This window comes from Dromiciops gliroides, chromosome 2 (genome assembly GCF_019393635.1).
Source record: "Dromiciops gliroides isolate mDroGli1 chromosome 2, mDroGli1.pri, whole genome shotgun sequence".
In the NCBI taxonomy this organism is placed as follows: domain Eukaryota; kingdom Metazoa; phylum Chordata; class Mammalia; order Microbiotheria; family Microbiotheriidae; genus Dromiciops; species Dromiciops gliroides.
In genome coordinates this window covers 91,890,894-91,911,919 of record NC_057862.1, presented here as the reverse complement: position 1 = coordinate 91,911,919, position 21,026 = coordinate 91,890,894, and the positions used below count along the sequence as shown (strand labels likewise).

The following is a 21,026-nucleotide window of genomic DNA, read 5'->3' as shown; positions in this document are numbered from 1 at the left end:
CCCATTCTTGCAAGAATGTCAGGTAGACACCAAATGAATAATGATCAAGAAATCCAATAACTAGAGTATTATGATTTCTTCCACCCCTGAAACTTTTAAAGCGCTCTACCAGAATGAAGGCTGTCAGCCAAGCTGACACCAACGCAGGGTAGCACCCCATCATGACCAGAGATACCCAGAGCATGTAAGATGGTGTCTGGAAGCAACAAGAGTAGAAAGTTCCCCTTAAAAAGTTCCAGTTTTTGGACCCTGATAGTCCTGGGGAATTGTAGCTCAGAAGACAGTAACCAGAGGGGGGCAGTGTAGCAACAACAAGCCCAAAGACTTCTAGCCTCGGGAATTCTTGGGTCCCTAACACTCTGACCTGAGATCCCAAAAGACACCCAAGGATGGGGGTAGGGGATTTAAAACCTTGAGGAGTAAGAAGTCAACACAGGAGATGTAGGAAGAAGCTAAGGAGGTCTCACTACTCCCCCCAAAAGAGGGGACCATGCCTGGATCTGGCACAAAACCCCAATTCAGGAAGCAAAGCTAGAAAGAGAAGTAAATCAGAAAAAAAACACCAATCAAATAAAAAAAACCCCACCAATTAACACTAAAACAGTAGTGCAAATCTAGAGATTCCCCTCAAAAAGAGAGCAATTTCATTAGAGCTGCAAGCAGAGATTCAAAAGCAAAAGTTGATTTTTCACAAGGACAAGAATTCCTATCTAGAAGAAAAACCGACTGTTTTAAAAATGAAACATAAGCTCCAGAGAAAAGAATTGGAAAAATACCTTAGAAAATGAAGTGGTAAACATTACCCAAGTACTCCTAAAGACTAGAATAATCTAAACAGAAATCAGTGACTCCATCTATTAGTAAAAAATATTAAAACAAATTTAAAAGATTGGATTCCATAAAAACTGCCATTTTTTAAAGCCTGGGCACTATTATTTCAAGAAATCCTAAGTGAAATGGCCAAGATCTAGGTTAACTCTACCAATTACCTGAAAAGGAAATCTCAAGAATATCTTAGCCATTCAGTACTCTCATGTCAAAGAAAATTGCTGCAATACTGCAAAGTTCAAGTACCAGGAAACAGAATCACACCAGACCTAGCAGAGCTTTTACTAAAAACCAGAAGGATCACACCATACAAAAAGGTAGTTTTCTGTAGTCTTAAACCAAGAGTAGATTATCCTACAAAGAAAGGTATTTCCTACAAGGAGAAAATAGACAATGGAATAAAGGAATTTCTGACCATTCTGATGAAAAGACAAGAACCAAGGAAAAACTGACAAACTTTGGACAAGTCCAAAAAACCCCATGAAATCTAAAGAAGAGCTGTGAAAAAATGCTAAACTTGAAATGAGAGAGAATAAGCAAATTTCTTTTAGAACCTGTCTCCAAAGAATACTGAGGTAGTTAAATAAGAAAAGTAATGGCCCCTGAAAGGGAGACGTGAATATTCTGAAGTTTTGAAGACAAAGAGTGAATGAAAGGAATATACTAGTGAAGAAAGGAAAAAGAAGGGATGAAACATACTATTTCTCCTAATTGCTGTGTAAAAGAAGAGGCTATAAAACAAAGGGGAGGAGATTGGAGCAATAGCTATTGGATGAACCTCACACAAGGAGTTTGCTAAAATTTAAAAAAAAAAGTTAACAGTCCTATTCTTTAGTAATATGTATAGTTCATTTTTTCTTTGAAAGTTTAAAGATACATACCAAAACATGAGCAGGCTTAATAACTTCCAATGCCTTGGCAAGTACCGAAGACATAGCAGTCAGCTGATTTCTTATCTGCTCAGATGGCATACTTTGAAGGTGAGGACCAATTGGTGCATCTTCTCGAGTAGAGTAATTCAAATCAGATCCAAAACTTAATGTTCTTGAAGTGTGATCAATACGAACCTTTACAAAATTAAATTATAGTTAGTAAAAAGGTTTTTTTTTGCCCAGGGTCACACAGCTAGGAAGTGTTAAGTGTCTGAGGCCACATTTAAACTCAGGTCCTCCTAAATCAAGGGCCAGTGCTCTATCCACTGCACCACCCCTAGCTGCCCCCTGTAAAAAAGTTTTTTAAAAAATCACATGGCACAACCCATAAACTATGTGATCCAAATATCAACCCTAGTATGGCCAGATGTGACAAATTTAAAATGTTAAACTAAAAAGGAATACTAAAGTAGAAGCTGAAATAAACAGCAATTCCTATTTTGACCTTCGCCATACATAGTTATCCATGTGAGCTTTTTAAGAGGAGAAATTGTTTCATACCTTCTATTTGTGTTGCCAGTGGCTAAGCACAGTGCCTGGCACAAAGGCCTTTAAAAATCCTTGGCTGATAGATGTGTAAAATGAACAGAAGGTTTTACTCACAGGGTAAAGAATTCAAAATATTTTAAGTTTAAAATCATATTTTAAGTTACATGAAACAACTCTGATTACTTCACACAATTGTTACTATCATAACAGTATAATACATACATATAAAATATTCTGAATGACTAATTTTCTTTTCCTTTCCCCCCTAGAAATTACAGTAATCTTTTTTTCAATGGTACTCACTTGCAAATCACAGTGTCTGGCTGCATCTACAATAGCACGTTCCAGTTGGAAAGCATCAACAAAAGGAACCAGAGAAGTCAGACGAGAAAACTCAATGCTCTGATATATTTGTGCCACCTGCATAAGAACACATGATTATTTTTTTCCTTTCTCACCCTACAATACATTAACAGAAGAAACCTTTACGGTTTCATTATCATCTGTTTTAGAAAAACTGGGTTAAGAAATGTTTTGTTTCAGGTTTCCCCCCCAGTTCCAGGTATTGTATTTGTTTGAAGGAGACTGGCAGCATTACTATACCAAGTTATGCTGCTAATTAACCTTCTACAAATTGTATAGCACGTCAGAAATAACACTGCTCCCTTGAACAATGAAAGCAGGCCAATGAAACGTGCATAAGGACACGAGTACTTCACAGAAACTTTATGTACTGCTTTGAGGTTTGATCCCCACAAAAACTGTCAGAGAGGAAGCTCCAAGAATACTATCTGTGTTTCACAGGTGAGCAAACAGCCTGAGCAGAGTTAAATGATTCACCAACAGCTTTTAAGTATTAGTGCCAGAACTTAAAACTAGATCCCCTGATTCCAGGGATCATGCTGCCAATAACCAAATAACAGGAAGTCCCAAAACAAATGACAAGGAAAAAGAGGGTAAGGCCATCAACACTGCCCCAAAAATATAATCTTTACTATCAAGAGAAACTTCAGACTTAATGTTTTTACCTTGTTCTGATATAAAATACTCATTTTGCATTTATACCTGCTGCAGAAGTCGGAGAATAGTGTTGTTTTGCAATTGTGGAACATATTGTTGCAATTCAGGTTCTTTTTCAGCTTGATCTCTCACCCAATTTAGAACCTACAAAAAGATTAAGTAAAAAAATTCAGTCATATTATGCTTAAATAATACTTATAATACAATAATTATTGAACCACAATAAAAAGAAGAAAACACTTCAGAAAACTTTTATGAACTATAACAAAGTTATGATAAGTATACTGATTTACTCATCTTTTCTGAAGAAACAGTGGCTATTGTCATGTTTTTAATTTGCCACTATTAAAAAAATTTTTTTTAAACAAGCTAATCTTAATCTGAAAAAAGTATTAAAAATTTCTCCACACTGCCCCCAAATTGATAAGCAAAAGATTAAGAAGCCTCTTCCAATTTAACAGCAGAGGGTTTATTTCTGATATACAATTTAAAATTAAGAATACAGGGAAAAGAGGCAGCTAGATGGCATAGTGGATAGAGCACTGCCCTGCAGTCAGGAGGACCAGAGTTCAAATCTGACCTCAGATACTTAACACTTACTAGCTGTGTGACCCTCACAAGTCACTTAACCCCAATTGCCTCACCCCCCCCCAAAAAAAAAGAATACAGGGAAAAAAATGTATAATCTGACTGCTTTCCAGCGCCTGCTGCACCTGGAACTTTTTTCACCTCCTCCTTCGTACCAACGGACCTTCTTCTAGCGTTTCCCTCACTGAAAAGCCCCCTGCTCCATATTCTTTCTCTGGAGTCCTTCTCTTCTAATCTTCTGGTCTTGCCTTGCGTCCCTACATCTGCCTCCCTCAGCTCTAGTGTCCCTTCACTTTCTCTATCCTCCAGCATCCTTCTGTTCTCTTAATTAATCTTCCAGCCTCACCCTGCGTCCTCCAGCGTCCCCCCTCCACTGTCTCACTAGCTCTGTAAATCTCTCCCCTCAAACCTCAGGCCTTCAGCGCCTCTGCACACGGCCAAGTGCACTAAGGCTGTGTGTGCCCAGCGGGGCTCGAGGGGCCTTGCCCCCTGCTGCGCTCCTGGGCAGCTCCCTTAAGGGCACAGGGAGCTGGCCTTCCCCCCTCACCCCCCCCAGCCATATGACCTGGCATCCTGAAAAGCCCACGGGGCTTTTTTGGCTCAGCTAAAGTGGAGGGGGAGGGGCACCAGCCCCTCACACAGAAAAATCCCTGAGAGCCCAAGGCTTTTTAATCTCAATCCAAAGGCAGGGTCCCCAAATCAAAATAAATTTCTACACCACCAAAATTTTATTTAGCATATGAGTATCTTTTCTCTTTTAAAAAAATGACGGGGGCAGCTAGGTGGCGCAGTGGATAAGGTACTAGCCTTGGACTCAGGAGGACCTGAGTTCAAACCCAGCCTCAGACACTTACTAGCTGTGTGACCCTGGGCAAGTCACTTAACCCCCACTGACCTGCAAAAAAAAAAAAAAAAAAGAATGGGGGAAGCTAGGTGGCGCAGTGGATAGAGCACCGGCCCTGGAGTCAGGAGGATCTGAGTTCAAAGCTGGCCTCAGACACTTAACACTTACTAGCTGTGTGACCCTGGGCAAGTCACCCCAATTGCCTCACTAAAAAAAAAAAAAAAGACAAGAAAACCAATGAAATTTACACAAAGTTCATTGGAATACACCATTTTTAAATGGCATACTTGTTTGGAAGAAGTTTTTATTTTTCCCCAGTTAATTCTAGTCCAAACTCCAGGAAAGAAGACACTCATTCAGCTATTTCTTTACTCCCATTATAACTAAAAATTTCTACAACATGAACACTTACCTTTGTAACCCGATCACAGAGTTTTAGTGGGTTGAATTCTACCTCTAGCCAATTATAAAGATCTTTAACTTCTGGCACAACATACTGTAATACGTTGAATCTAACCTAAAGCAAACAATGAAAAATAGGTATAAATATGATGGTTTACAAGTAACACATAAATGTAATTGGTTTTATATTGGCTGGAAACTAAAACCAGACTCACAGGACTGGAAAGCTGAAAAGGATTCAGACCTCTACAGCTATAATCCACTATAAAGAATAGCTATGGGGCAGCTAGGTGGCTTAGTGAATAGAGAACTGGCCCTGGATTCAGGAGGACCTGAGTTCAAATCCAGCCTCAGATATTTGACACTTACTAGCTGTGTGAGCCTGGGCAAGACACTTAACTCCAATTGCCTCACACCAAGGGAAAAAAAAAGAAAGAAAAGAATAGCTGCAATTTTGAAAAGTTGTCTGTCTGTACAGGTCAATATTCATAATATGCTTTCTTCCCATTAACTTCCACTTCAAAATTGGAGATTTTCTCACTGAAATTAAGTTTCCTATTTAATGATCATCTACAAATGAACAAAGCGAAAAAAATTCAAAGTAGTAATTTTGCCATAATAATCTCTTGCCCTGTATTTGCTATTGATTCTTAGCTGGTCTAAACAAAAAGAAGACAAGCCAAAAATAACTCTCTTTACCACTTAAAATTTCTCCAAGAAATTTGTGATTAAACTTTTATTTCCTGACATCCACTTCTAGCCCAATTGGGACAGCTAGGTGGCAAAAGTGAATAAAGCACTGGCTTTGAAGTTGGGAGGACCTGAGTTCTGACCTCAGGCACTGTGTGACCCTGGCCAAGTCACTTAACCCCAATTGCCTTAAACATCCACAGCCATCTCCAGTTGTCCTGAACTATATCTTGCCACTGGATGCAGATGGCTCTGGAGAGTGAAGTTGGTGTTGTAGCACAGTCCTCCCTCAGTTAAATCCAATTCACTGCAAGTCATGACATGACATAGCAGAGCCGCTACAATTTAACTATCATCCTTTTATGTCAATTACTCCTTTATTAATGCATTCCAGCATTCAGTCCCACTAACCTTAAGCTTTGATCACTACAAGTTTCCCTGAGTCACCTTCTCCCACCCTGAGCCACTATATACTTGCCCCAACAACCTCCAACAAATCAATCTAGCACATAGCAATTTATAACTCTTCCTAAAAACCCAAACATATCTCTTCCCTGTTCAAAATCACCCACACCTAACACAGAATTCTAAACTCCTTAAGTAATGTTCTTCTTAATCTATCCCCACCTAACATTTTTCAATATGCCAAAGGCCAAAGTAATCTACACATTGTCCAACACAGCCCCTGCATGGTCCCCGACTTCAAACCATTTCCTCTGCCTGAAATATTTTTCCTACTTCTCTGTACCAGATTCCCTACAAGTCCTGGAGATGACTCTAATCCACAATTAAGTAGTATCTCTCCTAACATATTATTGCACCTGTCTTTAATACACATTTGGTAAATTTTAGGTCACTCCTAATAGGAGAATAAGGTAAGATTCAGCTTTACCTTATTCTTCCCAGTGTTTTTAAGCACTACAATGCACATAAAAAGTACTAATCTTCAATCATATTGAGTGTATCCTGATAAAAATAAATAACCTAAGAGCTATAATTAATATTTCTAAATTTTCTGTGTAGATCAAGGAAAAAGTACAAATTAGGCTTTTAAACATAAAATTGAAGTGATAAAGGATGGAATAAACTGGTGGTGTTACAGATGGATAAATTTGTAAAGATGAAGAAAAACAAAAAACATGATAGAAGAAAAAAAAAACCACTACTGCTTTATTAAAACAGATTAAGTGGTAGGGAGATTAAGGCTCAAAGTCAGCAATCCTTTCTGAATCTCTAATTTGAATAGTCTAATTTCTGAATAAAATCACGTTGGAGGGCAGGGGGAAGGGTTGGCTACCACCTATGTTCAATGAAGATGGTTCTCTAGCAAAAGAAAATTTTCTTTGATAGTTAAGTACCTATCAGGTTCTCAGTATGAATCCTTCTCAGGGGTGTTGTAAGGTAAGTCATTTCCCAACAATGAGACTGGTCCAATCAGCTGCTAACCTTCTTCCCTTCCCGGCATTGTTCCCTGTCTCCATGTCATGACTACACGGCTTCTTAGGAAAGGAAATGTCATCCTCAAGCTGTAGTATGTTGGATCCAGACAGTGGCTCTCTCAAGTAGGAGACAGTAATGTTTGGAATGTTAATTTCTCTCAGATAAGCAAAAGCAGAATTTCCCAGGAATGACTGATGTGACCACAATGTGCCAATCATATAATTTATTCCAACCTAGACACGTCTTTTCCCTTTGACTTCTCATTATGCTGTCACTTCTCTTCTGCTAAATTGAACCTACTCTCAACTACCCAGAAAATCCATTAAATTTATGGATTTCCATAAAATCCATTAAATTCATTTTTGTTGATAATTTCCATAAAGTTCCATAGGTTTTTACTTTGGCTTCACAAATGATCAGAATTCTTTCAAAATCAAGATTAAATTAGAGCAGATGTCCAAAAAATGTTTAGAGCAGCCTTTTTGTGGTAGCTAAGAATTAGAAACTGAAGAGATGCTCATCAATTGGTGAATAGCTAAATAAGTTGCAGTACAAGATTGTAACAGATTTGTGCTATAATGACAAGCCATGGCCCAAAAGGGGAGGCCTGTATGCTTAACTAGAGACACTTCAGAATGGGAATCAGAGATCACAATTCCCCTTTATATAATGTGGGCAGTTCTGACACTTCAAGTTAGAATAGGCCATATACCTCCCTACTCTGTGGAACAGGAACTAACATCTCCTATACAAAAACCCTTATTTCATAAGTGAGGAAACAAACTTGGTCAAAGTCACACAGGCACTCAGAAAATGACCTGGGATTAGAACTCAAGTTTAAATCTGCTTTTTCCACAGTATGACACTGCCTCCCTTGGTTTGAACGCAAAGGCCTGTGAAGGATGGATTGAAACTGTCTTTCCGTATCACTAAGTGACAAGAGCTTGCTTGTTTAATCCTCCTCCAAAGTATAACTAGGTAGCATCAAATACAATTTGAGTCTAAACTAGGTTAGCTAGTTTCTTCACTGCTTCTAACGTAGATGTCCTTGGCAGTGCCACTGACCTCAGAAAATTTGGGATTGGGTGAGCTCTCAGTACCTGTGATTTTATCTGTGTGGATGTTCTAACTACCAATACAATAAATTAATCAACAAGTATTTTTTTTAATGGCAAGCAGATGATTTCAGAAAAACCTGGAAAGCCTTAGATGAATTGATGCAGTGAAGACAGCAGAACCAGGAGAACATCATACACAGTAAAAACAATACTGTATGACAAACAACTTAGCTATTCTCAGCAATACAATGATCCAAGACAATCCCAAAGGACTCATGAAAAAATGCTATCGACCTCCAGAAAAAGAGTCTGAATGCAGATCAAAGCATGTTATTCTTCACTTTCTTTTTCTTTCTTTTATGGTTCAGTTTTCTTCCAGAAAATGAGTAATGTAGAAAGAAATTTTATAGAATTGCACATGTATAACCTATATCAGATTGTTTGTCTTAGGGAGCGGGGAGAGGAGGGAAGGAAGGATCAAATTTGGATCTTAAAACAAAAAAAATAAAATATTTTAAAAGGATGGCATAAAGGTTAAATAATAAAGAAATTTAGAGTTTTTTCTAAAGCACCGGATGTTTAGTTACATTTTTCTTCAAAATATTTTGTTTGAAGGAGACTGGCAGCAGTACTATTCCAAGTTATGCTGCTAATTAACCTTCTATAAATTATATAGCACATCAGAAATAACACTGCTCACAATACAATGAAAGCAGGTCAATGAAATGTGCACAAATATACCTGTGGAAAATGACAATTCCAGAGTCTACAAAAATTCCTATCACCTTAAAAACATAATATTCAATTTAGACAACGTTGGACTTTTTACATCTATTTTCCCATGGTTAGAATGCTCTCTCCTTACCTCTTCCTCTAACTTTAAAACTCAAATCCAATCCCACCTGCAGAAAGTCTTTCCCAATCCCATTCTTCTCTCCCCACAACTACCTTATTACTACTCTCTTCCTTCTATGACTGCATTTCATTTTCAATGTATGTATGTTGTATTATGTTGTCTCCCCTATTAGAATGTGAGCTCTTTGAAGGCCAGGACCATATATTTTGCCTTTCTTTACAATCTCAGTGCTTAGCACATAATAAGAACTTGATAATTGCTTGTTGATCAATTAAGTTATTTATTACATAAATATCTTCTATCAAAAAGAGAATGGTGTTTCCTATTTCAAAAGTACAATTTCATATTTATTCATACCATATTTAGTTGGGGATTAAAAGTCACTATTAGGATTATATTGGAAGAAATTCCTTTTACAACTTTTCAGCCCTGTTAGGTATGTGCATTTCCCTTGCCACTATCAAATACCAGAATCCATTAGAAATACATAATAACTCTTAATATAATTTTTTACTCAAAAAAAAAAGGACTTTGTACTATAATAATTATACTTTGCCCTTTAAAATAAAAAAGAAAAGAAACTTGATGGAAGTAACAGGGTGCAAACTGCTCAAATTGGTACCTACCATATCATTTATAAGAACAATTCGTGTTGGTGGAGCCTGGAGACCTAACAGTGTTGCAAGACGACGTTGCTTTTCAACTATGATACCATCCATATCCAGAAGTCGAGCAATATCAGTACGCTCTGGAGTAATAGGAATGGAGAGTGTGGCTAAAAGAACTCTAGTTGACATTCTGTTGAGAACAAAGTTATAAAAGAACCTTTTAACTTAATATTCACATAGCAATCATTATGACTAATCTGACAATCCATTCAAGTTGTTTTCAAATTTTTTAATACGACAAATTTAAAAGTAGCTGTACCCTATACAGCAATAACATATGAGGGCAGAGATAGTATTCTGGCATGATTCTTCTGTAGTTAACAAAAGGGAAAGCCCAAACTTCAATTTTTGTCTAAGGTCTTAGAACTGAAATTTAGACCACTTACTATAGAAAATCAGAAACGTGTTGCTGGATCATACAATCAAGAAATGTAAATTCATACAAGAACATGTAGAATGTATTATTAATCTGCTTATAATTATCCATAAGGAATTCTCCATGCATCATGACTTACAGAACAGAAAAGGAAGGTACTGTGGTTAATCAATTCCACTGTCAGTTACTGAGGCTTAGAGTTCAAACACAAGAAAAAAACATTGTAGTCACTTATTAGCTAGAACCAATAAAAAAGACAAAAGAATCATATAATGAAATTTTCCCAAAAGAAAATGTTCACTTCAGGATAAACTTTTTTTTATACAAGCAAGCAATAACTTTAACCATCATTATATTGTTTTATTATTCACAATTGAGTATTAAGACATTTGTTGAATTACAAAGGTTTCTCAAAGGTGGTGCTTTATAACTGATATAGAAGAAGCTACTAACAGATCTGGTTAATACAAAGAAGTATGCTGGGGAAAGTTTGTTTAAATGAAATTTAAAGAAAATGTTAAAACCAATTCATACATAGAAATTTAAACTACATTCTCTGCTTTAACTTGCCTCTAAGTTTTTCAGTTTTAGTTAGCATGGTTTCCAACATTATTAAAAGAGCCTCCGGAGCACCTAGGTGGCACAGTGGACAGAGCACTGGCCCTGGAGTCAAGAGTACCTGAGTTCAAATCCAGCCTCAGACATTTGACACTTACTAGCTGTGTGACCCTGGGCAAGTCACTTAATCCCAATTGCCTCACCAAAAAAAAAAAAAAAAGCCTCCAATGAAGAGCATCAATTCTTACAGTATTGGCCTCTCCATCTACCTCCCACTGATTTTTTTTAAGTTTCTCAATACTGGATATAAAGATGATTTGTGGCCCACAGCAACAATTTGCTTCCATTCAGCTTAACTTAAAGAGACTTACTCCACAAATATAGTTTGTATGATTAAATTTAATCTTGGAAGCACAATCAATAAAAACTTCATGGACAAACAACTCAAATTTCTATTCCTTTACACAACAGTAAAATCCTTCATGGTTCAGTAACTGACAAAATGGTCCCTCATTTATTGTTGGTGGGAACTAGGTGTTATTACTATATGTTTAAAATGTGTAGTATATTGGAAACTATGATAGAATTATAGACCACTACCTCCCATCTGGGAACCTTATAGGAAAAATGCATAAGCAACAAACACAAGTTTTGAGATAATGGAGGAGAAAAAAAAGGCACAGACAGTTCACTTTATGTAAATTCATGTTTGCCTTTACATAATGAATTCTGAAAGAAATCCACATTCTGAAAAAATCCCGTTGACTTTACTGTACACTGTGCCCTCTCTCTCTGCTCTGTCTCAGTCAGCTTAGTTCTAAGGCCTCCCTCCACCCCACTCTACCCCCACAAAAAAAGGGAAAGGTGGGGAACACCTCTCCAAATGAGAGCAGAAGAGAGAGACTGCCACCTCTGCATTAGGAGCTTGGCTTAAGACCTCTGGTGCCAATGGAAGAGACCTTTGCCCCACTCCACCCACCTGCCCACGTTGGGTCTCCTGTCCTTTCCTGTTTGTGTCCCCAGCATGTTCTTCCTCTAAATTGTAGCTAGGCCCCCATGTTGCTTCTCCTCCTCTAGACTCTCTGTTTCTGGCCCCCACATGCCCATGAACTGTATGGCAGCCCCCTCCTCCAAGGGAACACATACTCCCTCCTCCTTTTCCCAAGTCCACAGAAAAATCTGTATTACATAAAAACCACTTTACATAGAGGCCTACAGATCCAAGACAATTCCAAAAGACTAATGATGAAAAATGTGGAGACCACATCCAGAAAAAGATCTATGGAGTCTGTATGCAGATGGAAGCATACTGTTTTCACTTTATGTGCTGGGAGTTTGTTTCTTCTTTCTTGTGATTTTTCCCTTTTGTTCTGATTCTTCTCTCACGACATGACTAATGTGGAAATATATTCAACATGATGGTAATGTATAACCTATATCAGATTGCTTGCTGTCTTGGGGAGGGAGGGAGAAAAATTTGGAACTAAAACTCTTACAAAAATGAATGCTGAAAACTATCTTTACATGTAATTGGAAAAAATAAAATAAAACACCATTAAAAACAGAACAGGATACACAATTACGGAGTCTAAAAGATTAGGTTCAAACTAGAATACATAAATAACATTAAGGCTCATGCTCAGAATTCTTTAGACAGGGTTGAAATAGGAATGAGTGCGGCAGTTAGGTGGCACAGTGGATAGAGTACCAGCCCTGGAATCAGGAGGACCTAAGTTCAAATCCGGCCTCAGACACCTGACACTAGCTGTGTTACCCTGGGCAAGTCACTTAACCAATTGCCTCACCCCCCAAAAAAATTTTTTAAAAAGAAAGAAAGAAATAGGAATGAGCTTCCTTTGCTTTATAGACCAACTGATTGTAAAATTCAATCATGTGATTTTAGTTTGTCTTCAGGTACCTAATAAAAATACTTTAAAAAAACTCAACTTTTGTCTCACTTGATTTATATGGGAAAGAACTAGGCCACTGGACACTAAAAAACTAAGGGAATATAATAATCCCTTAGAAGTTATATATGAGGGGGCAGCTAGGTGGCGCAGTGGATAAAGCACCAGCCCTGGATTCAGGAGGACCTGAGTTCAAATATGACCTCAAACACCTGACACTTACTAGCTGTGTGACCCTGGGAAAATCACTTAACCCTCATTACCCTGCCCCCCCCCCGAAGTTATATGGATAATATAAAAAAACTTACACATATATAAATTATAAGTTTTTGCAAAAAAATAAAAGAGAAGTTATATACGATAGTGAAAGCAGTAGAAAAGCAGGCCATTACCCTCAGAGAGAATCTGAAAAATCTCAGGTGAAGAACATAGGGCTCAGTTATGAGAGCAATTCTCCTTTCTAAAGAAATTTCTAAGTTTCCCTTATCTTGTCAAATTAAAAATAATTCAAAGAGGGTTCCTTGGAAGGTAAAAACACTCAGATAAAAGGCACTGTGTCTATGTTTAATTGGGACTCAGCTCATTATGAATAATGCATTCTCAATCGTAAAACACGAAAATTTAAATTACCAGAGAAATTAAATCTCACTTTACCTCTGCATCTCTTCTTGGGTAAGATTCTTTCTCATTTCTCTAGACAGATGGTAAAGTCGGTGTAGGGTAGATGCATGAAAAAGAGCATTCCCAGATTTCCAGAACACAGTTGAAACTTTGTTATAGTAATTTGCCATCAACTGAGGTTTAGGTGGCTTTTTAGATAATGAAAATAAACCATGAATATCTTCTACTGCTTTGAATGCTTCCTGAAAATCAAAATAAACCTCAAATTCAGCATGCATAAAACAACACAAACTCAATAACTGAAAAATACAGTTATATAAACAAGATATATCTGGGATGCACTACATGTTTTCATATGGGATTCACATGCAAAATTAATAAGCTTTAGAATACCCTGCAATGATGTTCATCATGTATACTTAAGTCAAACAGAATAGATTATCAAGAAAGTGCCCAGTAAGAGTTATTCATTAAGTAAACAAAAAAAAAAATATCTATACAGGTTCTATTACTGTGAAAGCTAAGAGTTTCTGGTCAAAAAGTATACCTGCCACAGTTCCATACTAATAGCACTGTCTAACTGTACAAGTCTTGTTTCCAGATGCATCGACTGGCTCTCAGGATTATTAAGATTGATTGCTGTACTTTGGTTGTGGTGGCGTTGGATCTGTGTTAAGTGCATCCTTAAATTGTCACACAGCTTACGGAACTCGGCCTTACGAGTATACTGGAGGCAGAATTTGAAAGCTACAAACAGAATTATTAAATGTATTAGTATTTCCCCAAGCTAACAAGTTTTGCAAGATTTTGAATTTTATTACCATGAGGATTGCTTAATTATACTTGAGAAACATATCAAGTTACCACAACTGTACAAGATGGTACAAGATGGCTCTTGGGAGCCAAATATCTAGGGAACACTGATCAAATTCTAAAACAAGACTTCTCTAAAGAGATACCTATAATTAAAGGTAAACTGTCAAGCTTCTTAGTGTTGAAGTCTATGAAAAATAAAACTTTCTATTATCAATAGATTATTCAATAACAAAATAACCAACATCATAGAGAATAAACCAGTATCAAACATGATAATTTCATTTTTACAAAAACTAACATGTTAAGAAACTTCCACTAGTATTTAATTGGACACATGGAAATATAAATCTCTTGCTCCTTTTAAATGCATTTTAATTCAAAAGTTATTTAAGCACACAGTAAAATGACAGTGCCAAGGTTTTTGAAATTATGATTCTGTCAAATACCTTAAAATAAAAATTTTGCATAAAGGCCATAATTAATTTAAGCCAGTGAAATGATAGTACATCTCATCTCAATGGAGGATAGTATCAATAAGCTTAAAGGAAAAATACATAGTTCAGTGTGGTTTGAGCCAGTTACAATTTAGCTCTAACAGACTCTCAAACTAGTCAATAAGTGAAAAACGACAAAATATATATTATATATTTGACATGTTTTCCTATGTAGGTCACTCACAAGATTAGCTAATAACCATTAGGCTATCAGGCTATCCTGTATATGCTGTTCATCATGAATGCTTAAGTCAAAGCAAAACACTGACCTAATGGAATTCATTATCAATAAAGTACCAAGTAAGAGTTACTAAGTAAATAGTTTTACATAGATTCATTTACTATAAAGAACAGTTTTTACTTAGCAATCCTAGTTTGAAAAAAAAGTTTTAACAAATATTTATTAATGGTCAGAGGCAAGACATTTATGATATATGGGCATAACAAACATTATTCCCAAGAGCTGCCATACTAAAGGTTAGTAGTGAAGAAACAACCTACGTGGGAAATGCTTCTGAGCGGAAAATAGCTGCCCAAATGCCATGTACTTTACTCTGCAGAAAAGTTAGAGCCACCTTCTGATATCTAGTCACGCACATGTAAAAGGCAATGTATTATAGCTACATAAAACACTGACAAACAATTAAATGTGACAATAAGGCAGCAAATAATCCTACATATCTCACAAAGCTTGAGATTGTCCTTGAACAGTACACATATAATGCTTATAACAGCCCCAACAAGTTTATGTGGAATTTAATACACTTTAAGAAGTATATGGTATATATATTTTTAAAAGTATATAGCATTTTAGAAGAATTTCCATTATAAAATACTTAAAATTCTGCTGCTTAAGCAGCTAAGATTCAGCTACTAAGACAATTCCACCATTCCAGAAAACTAAATGTTTTAGCAACTTTTCAGGACTACTGTTAATGGTTTTCTAAACATTTATCAAGAAATTTTCATAAACACCCTAGTTCTTATGTACATGTTCAGCCATAAAGTTATCTAAACTCAGTTCAATCCAATCCTTATTATTTCAATAAAATTTCTACCGGTCATTTTTCATTATGGCTTAAAAGAGAAGCAGATAAATGCAACTAATTAGGCCACTTTCAAGATAAGGAGTTTAATAATTTGAAAAAAAAGTCACCTGTAAAATAATTTACATTTAAAATAAAATTTTCAAATTGCTTCATCCAGACTCTATATCTTTGGTTTACCTTGCTGGGCGATATCATGGTATAGACGCTCTACTCTAGAATTATTTCGAAGAAGGTCCAAACACTGCCGATATGATTCCCACAGAAATTTAACCCATGGAGTTAAAAGCAATCTGTCAGTACGATCCTGAGTATCTTCGCCACTTACAGCACTTAGGAGAACACTACAAGTGGGAAAAATTATTCAGTGTAAACAATTTTCCACATCACTATCTGAATCAAAGAACCAAAACCACCAATGACTACCTTTAAATGGACATAATAATATAACTCAACAATAGATAGCTAGACTTTTGTTAGTTCTGAAATATATTTACTCCTTTTGGGGGGGGGGGGAGGAGCAATGGGGGTTAAGTGACTTGCCCAGGGTCACACAGCTAGTAAGTGTCAAGTTTTTGAGGCCATATTTGAACTCAGGTACTCCTGAATCCAGGGCAGGTGCTCTATCCACTACACCATCTAGCTGCCCCTGCCCCTTTACTTTTTTTTTTACTTTTTTTTTTTTAGTGAGGCAACTGGGGTTAAGTGACTTGCCCAAGGTCACACAGTAAGTGTTAAGTGTCTGAGGTCGGATTTGAACTCAGGTACTCCTGACTCCAGGGCCGGTGCTCTATCCACTGCACAACCTAGCTGCCCCTTTACTCTTTTTTTTTTTTTTTTGCTGGGCAATGGGAGTTAAGTGACTTGCCCGGGGTCACACAGCTAGTAAGTCAAGTGTCTGAGGCCGGATTTGAACTCAGGTACTCCTGAATCCAAGGCCAGTTCTTTATCCACTGCGCCACCTAGCCGCCCCCTGCCCCTTTACTCTTAATCTAAACCAATATAATAGTACAAAGATCAGACAATTTTCTAATTACTGGCAATACAAGTTAAATAAGTAGCTAATACACTTGAAAGCTGAAATAAACTATTTTCAATTTTTTATACCTCTGTGTATATGTACTATGGTAATTTTTTTTATTCATGCAGAAATAAATGTTTATTACTAAAATCTTTTGGGGGGGCAGGGCAATGAGGGTTAAGTGACTTGCCCAAGGTCACACAGCTAGTGTCAAGTGTCTGAGGCCTGATTTGAACTCAGGTCCTCCTGAATTAGGAATTTTCCCCCTTCTATCAAGGTCTAAATCTGCTTCTTTCTAATTCCCTAATTTTCTTCCTCTAGGACAAAAAATTTCATTATCCTTACAAACGACAAGGGTTCAAAAGACAACTATCAGAGCAATTAGGTGGCACAGTAGATAGAGCACCGGCCCTGGATTCAGGAGGACCTGAGTTCAAATCTGGCCTCAGACACTTAACACTTACTGGCTATGTGATCCTGGGCAAGCACTTAACCCCAACTGCCTCACCAAAAAAAAAAAGACAACTATCATATGCACCTCAAGGTTTCTCCTTTTGGCTAAGTATCTCCACACAGCTCTTTCACAACCAGACCTCAAGTGGGAAGATCTCAATTACCTTTCTCAGAAGACACTTCAGTCTATCAATATCCCTCCCTAAATGAGGCTCCCAAAACTGAACACAATAGTTATCCCTTCCATATTATGGCAATATGGGAATGTGCCCCACGATTTGGAAAATCTGCATAAAAATTTTTGGCCCTCCCTTCACACCAGAGAAGTCTAATTTTTTTTCCCTTTTTCTTTATGGGGTATTTACAGTACCAACGTGTTTTATGCATTTCTGAGTTTCTAAACTTTTTCTGTGTTGTCTGCTGGCCTTCACATGTCATCTGCAAAAACACCAAAAAATCCCCAGTTTATTTCTTATGTTAATCATATCTCAATTATGGAAGGGATAACTGTACTCTCAATACAATCTGATTAGGGGAGTATATGGCAGCACTGTTTCATCCTTTGTTCTTCACAATATACCTTCCTTTGGGGCAGCTAGGTGGCACAGTGGATAGAGCACTGGCCCTGGAGTCTGGAGGGCCTAAGTTCAAATCCCACCTTACCAAAAACAACAACAAAAAACTTTTAAAAATATGCTTCTAGGGCAGCTAAGGTGGCACAGTGGATAGAGCACCGGCCCTGGAATCAGGAGTACCTGAGTTCAAATCCAGCCTCAGACGCTTGACACTAGCTGTGTGACCCTGGGCAAGTCACTTAACCCCAATTGCCTCACCAAAAAAAAAAAAAATGCTTCTTTTAATGTAGTCTAAGACAATCCTTAACTATTTTGACTGTAGCATCATACTAAACTCACAATGACCTTTTAATCTATTTAAATTCCCCATAATCTTTCCCCATTCACATAAATTGTCATCCATATACCTCTCTCCATCATCCTACATTTGTGCCAGTTTTTTTAACCCAAGAGAAAGTCTTTACATTTGCCCATAATTCATTTTTTTCTCATTAGATCTGACCCAACATCCTAGCCTACTGAGATGTTTGTTGGATTCTATCCTCCATATCAAATCTCATAAGTAACTTATGCAAACTGATAAGCATGCCTTCTTTGTCCTCATCAAAGCCTACAGATATTTCACTAGAACTTTCTACTGGCAAATTCTCTTGAAATGGATCTATTAATGACATTTTGGGTATAGTCAGAAGACCACAATCTTTCCCCTTCAGAAAGTTTGAAATTGGGAGACAGGGAGGGTTAAATGAATACAAATGTAGATGCTTAATTTACATAAATACACATACCAGAACAAGACAGTAATTATGTAAGTTTATATGCTTGCCAGATTTTTTTCCCAGCCTGATGAGAGTAATATGAGGCAAGTGTAGCTAAAAGGGCACAGACCTGAATTAATCTTATCTACAAAGGCTTAATTTACATTTGTAATGTTCAGTCTTCAATGCTCTCAGATATTTAGCATTATGTATGATTTCATAAAGAAATTTTGCCTCTGTTAAGTGTGTATTGTGCAAACAGGTGACGAGGGGAAGGATGGCTGATGGTTGTCACCTGATTTAGTAGTTAATGGCACTCACCTCTCAGGAGTTTGAATGTTATCCAAATCTTCTATATCTAAGACCATTTGTTGTGATTCTTCCTTAGCAGCTTCAGTTTTTTCTTCAGCCAACTTCAAGTACGCCCTAACTACATCCTCTAAGGATTTGATGTTCACCTACAAGTATGTACAGAGCAATTAAATTAGTTTCATTCAAAAATCCCTGACACTTATGGAATGCAAATTCTAAAAAATAATAAAAAGCACAGGCTTATTCTAAGTGACAGCAACTATAAAATTTTTGAGAAAAAGCAAGCTCCTGAAAATCATATTAAGAGCTCATAAACTCATATAAGAACATATTAAAATTACGAATGAGCTTTTCATGTGTCTTACCTGTTGGCAAATGTTTTTATACTGATATAATCCTTCTTTAGCCAGGTGGCTCTTGCGGAGGTCCACACATAGTTCCAAGTATTTCAGCATAATAGGCTCGTGTATTTTTTGCCATGTCCGATGTTTTTTACTTTTCATAACATCATAGAGAACATCAAGGGCAGGCTGCTTCTTGCCAACTTCAAGAAATTCTGAAAGTTAATTCAGAGGATCAGATCAATGTAAATACCAAATTCTAAAGCTCATTTTAAAAGATTTATTGATCCTTTTTATTTTTACATCAGTTATTTTTTAGATATCACCACATTCAGAGCTCCCACCCTCTACAAATCCTCCCTTGTCAGAAAGTCAAAGAGGGTGACAACGAATGAGTCTAACAGCATAGACAACCTTCCACACCTATACCCATTCCCATCCTCTACAAAGAAGCTAAACATTCATTTTTTAAAACCACTTTTGAACTTGTTGCCAATCAAAAAGTGACTTTGAAGTGGCAGGTTATAGTCCTGGCATCAAGAAGAACTAGCTAGGTGGCACAGTGGATAAATCACCAGCCCTGGATTCAGGAGGACCTCAGTTCAAATCCTGCCTCATACACTTGACATGTACTAGCTGTATGACCCTGGGCAAGTCACTTAACCCTCACTGCCCCACCAAAAAAAAAATTATATATATATATATATATATATATATATATATATATATATATATATATATATATATATCTGAAGAAGAACTAGCTACAAATCCCACCCCTCATTACAAGATATGTAACGGGGGTAAAAATTTAGTCTCTCAGAGTTTCCTCAAATGGAAAATGGGGATAGTAAGCTCTGTAGCATTGTGAGGTTCAAGCAAAATCATGTATTTAATGCCATGTAAATGTCAGCTATTATTAACTGTCCAAAATAGTTCAGATATATAATTATGAAGTTAGGACAAAGGTCTAGTCTCTATGTAGTAAAAGACTAGCAATATCTTTTTTAAAAATCCTTGAGACAAAATGAAGTTTTTTCAAATTCACCGACACTGAAAAATTCTTAATTTTGAGTGGTTACTAGTTTTTATACTGAAGTTATTTTTAAATGGAAACTCTTATTTGAGACTAAAATCTCCAGAAAATTTTAAAACTGGGGGAAAAGTGGGTGTCATCCCATCCCTTTCCCCACACTGAAAAAAATTAAACTAAGAATACAACCAGGCTTGCTCATAATAATGCAAGAGGCAGCATAGTAGTAGGATAATAAGACTTGTAGCTAGATATCAAGAAGTCTGTATTTTAGTCCTGGTTTTCCCATTATTTATGGTTTTATCATGGGTATCAAAATATATACTATCTCTTCCTAATTTTATCATAAAAAGCTTATCATCTCAAATCCGGCCTCAGACACTTAACACTTTTATTAGCTGTGTGACCCTGGGCAAGTCACTTAACCCCAATCGCCTCACACACAAAAAAAGTTTATCATCCAAAATTTGTTCTAAGTTTTGAGACAGTAAGAGACAAAAGTAAAGGCAGAGATAATGGCAGAAGGCATATGGGTGATATAAGATGAAGAGGGGAAAAATGAGGCAAAGTTCCTAGCTAAGAAGATGAGAAGAGGGACCATTGGAATTTTGAGAGAAGAAAAGTTTGGGAAAAGCTACTGCTGAGTGGGATAGTGAATTAATTAGGAAACTATAAAAGGACTGCCTTACTATAGTTAAGAGTCTGGTTGGGATTATGTAACAAATTTGTAATGGATCCAATCAGTCCAGTTTCATGATTTTTTTCCAGTTTCATCCGGTAGCATGAATGGAAGTAAAGTTAGCAGTCCAACGGCTGAAGCTTAGCAGGCGGAAATGTGTGACAGCATATGGTGAAGAGGAGAGCTTAGAGTTGAACTGGCTAGTGGGTGTTCAATGAATT

General features: G+C 36.9%; 1 protein-coding gene and 2 non-coding genes across 3 annotated transcripts in view; all 3 read right to left on the bottom strand.

The window, feature by feature from the left end:
- The window catches only part of EIF3A (eukaryotic translation initiation factor 3 subunit A), a 47,728-nt gene that overhangs the window by 14,428 nt on the left and 12,274 nt on the right, over positions 1 to 21,026 (bottom strand). The window contains exons 2-11 of the mRNA XM_043980961.1: positions 19,118 to 19,308; positions 18,762 to 18,898; positions 15,814 to 15,977; positions 13,825 to 14,024; positions 13,311 to 13,519; positions 9,774 to 9,945; positions 5,114 to 5,218; positions 3,315 to 3,413; positions 2,553 to 2,669; positions 1,710 to 1,895 (exon numbers count right to left, since the gene is read on the bottom strand). Of these exons, the coding sequence (XP_043836896.1) occupies positions 1,710 to 1,895; positions 2,553 to 2,669; positions 3,315 to 3,413; positions 5,114 to 5,218; positions 9,774 to 9,945; positions 13,311 to 13,519; positions 13,825 to 14,024; positions 15,814 to 15,977; positions 18,762 to 18,898; positions 19,118 to 19,308 (1,580 nt within the window). The remainder of the gene's footprint in view (positions 1 to 1,709; positions 1,896 to 2,552; positions 2,670 to 3,314; positions 3,414 to 5,113; positions 5,219 to 9,773; positions 9,946 to 13,310; positions 13,520 to 13,824; positions 14,025 to 15,813; positions 15,978 to 18,761; positions 18,899 to 19,117; positions 19,309 to 21,026) is intronic.
- On the bottom strand, positions 2,819 to 2,949 carry LOC122745086. Its single transcript, XR_006355376.1, has one exon. It is a non-coding gene; the product is annotated as a small nucleolar RNA SNORA19 (small nucleolar RNA).
- On the bottom strand, positions 8,895 to 9,024 carry LOC122745087. The gene has a single exon (XR_006355377.1). It is a non-coding gene; the product is annotated as a small nucleolar RNA SNORA19 (small nucleolar RNA).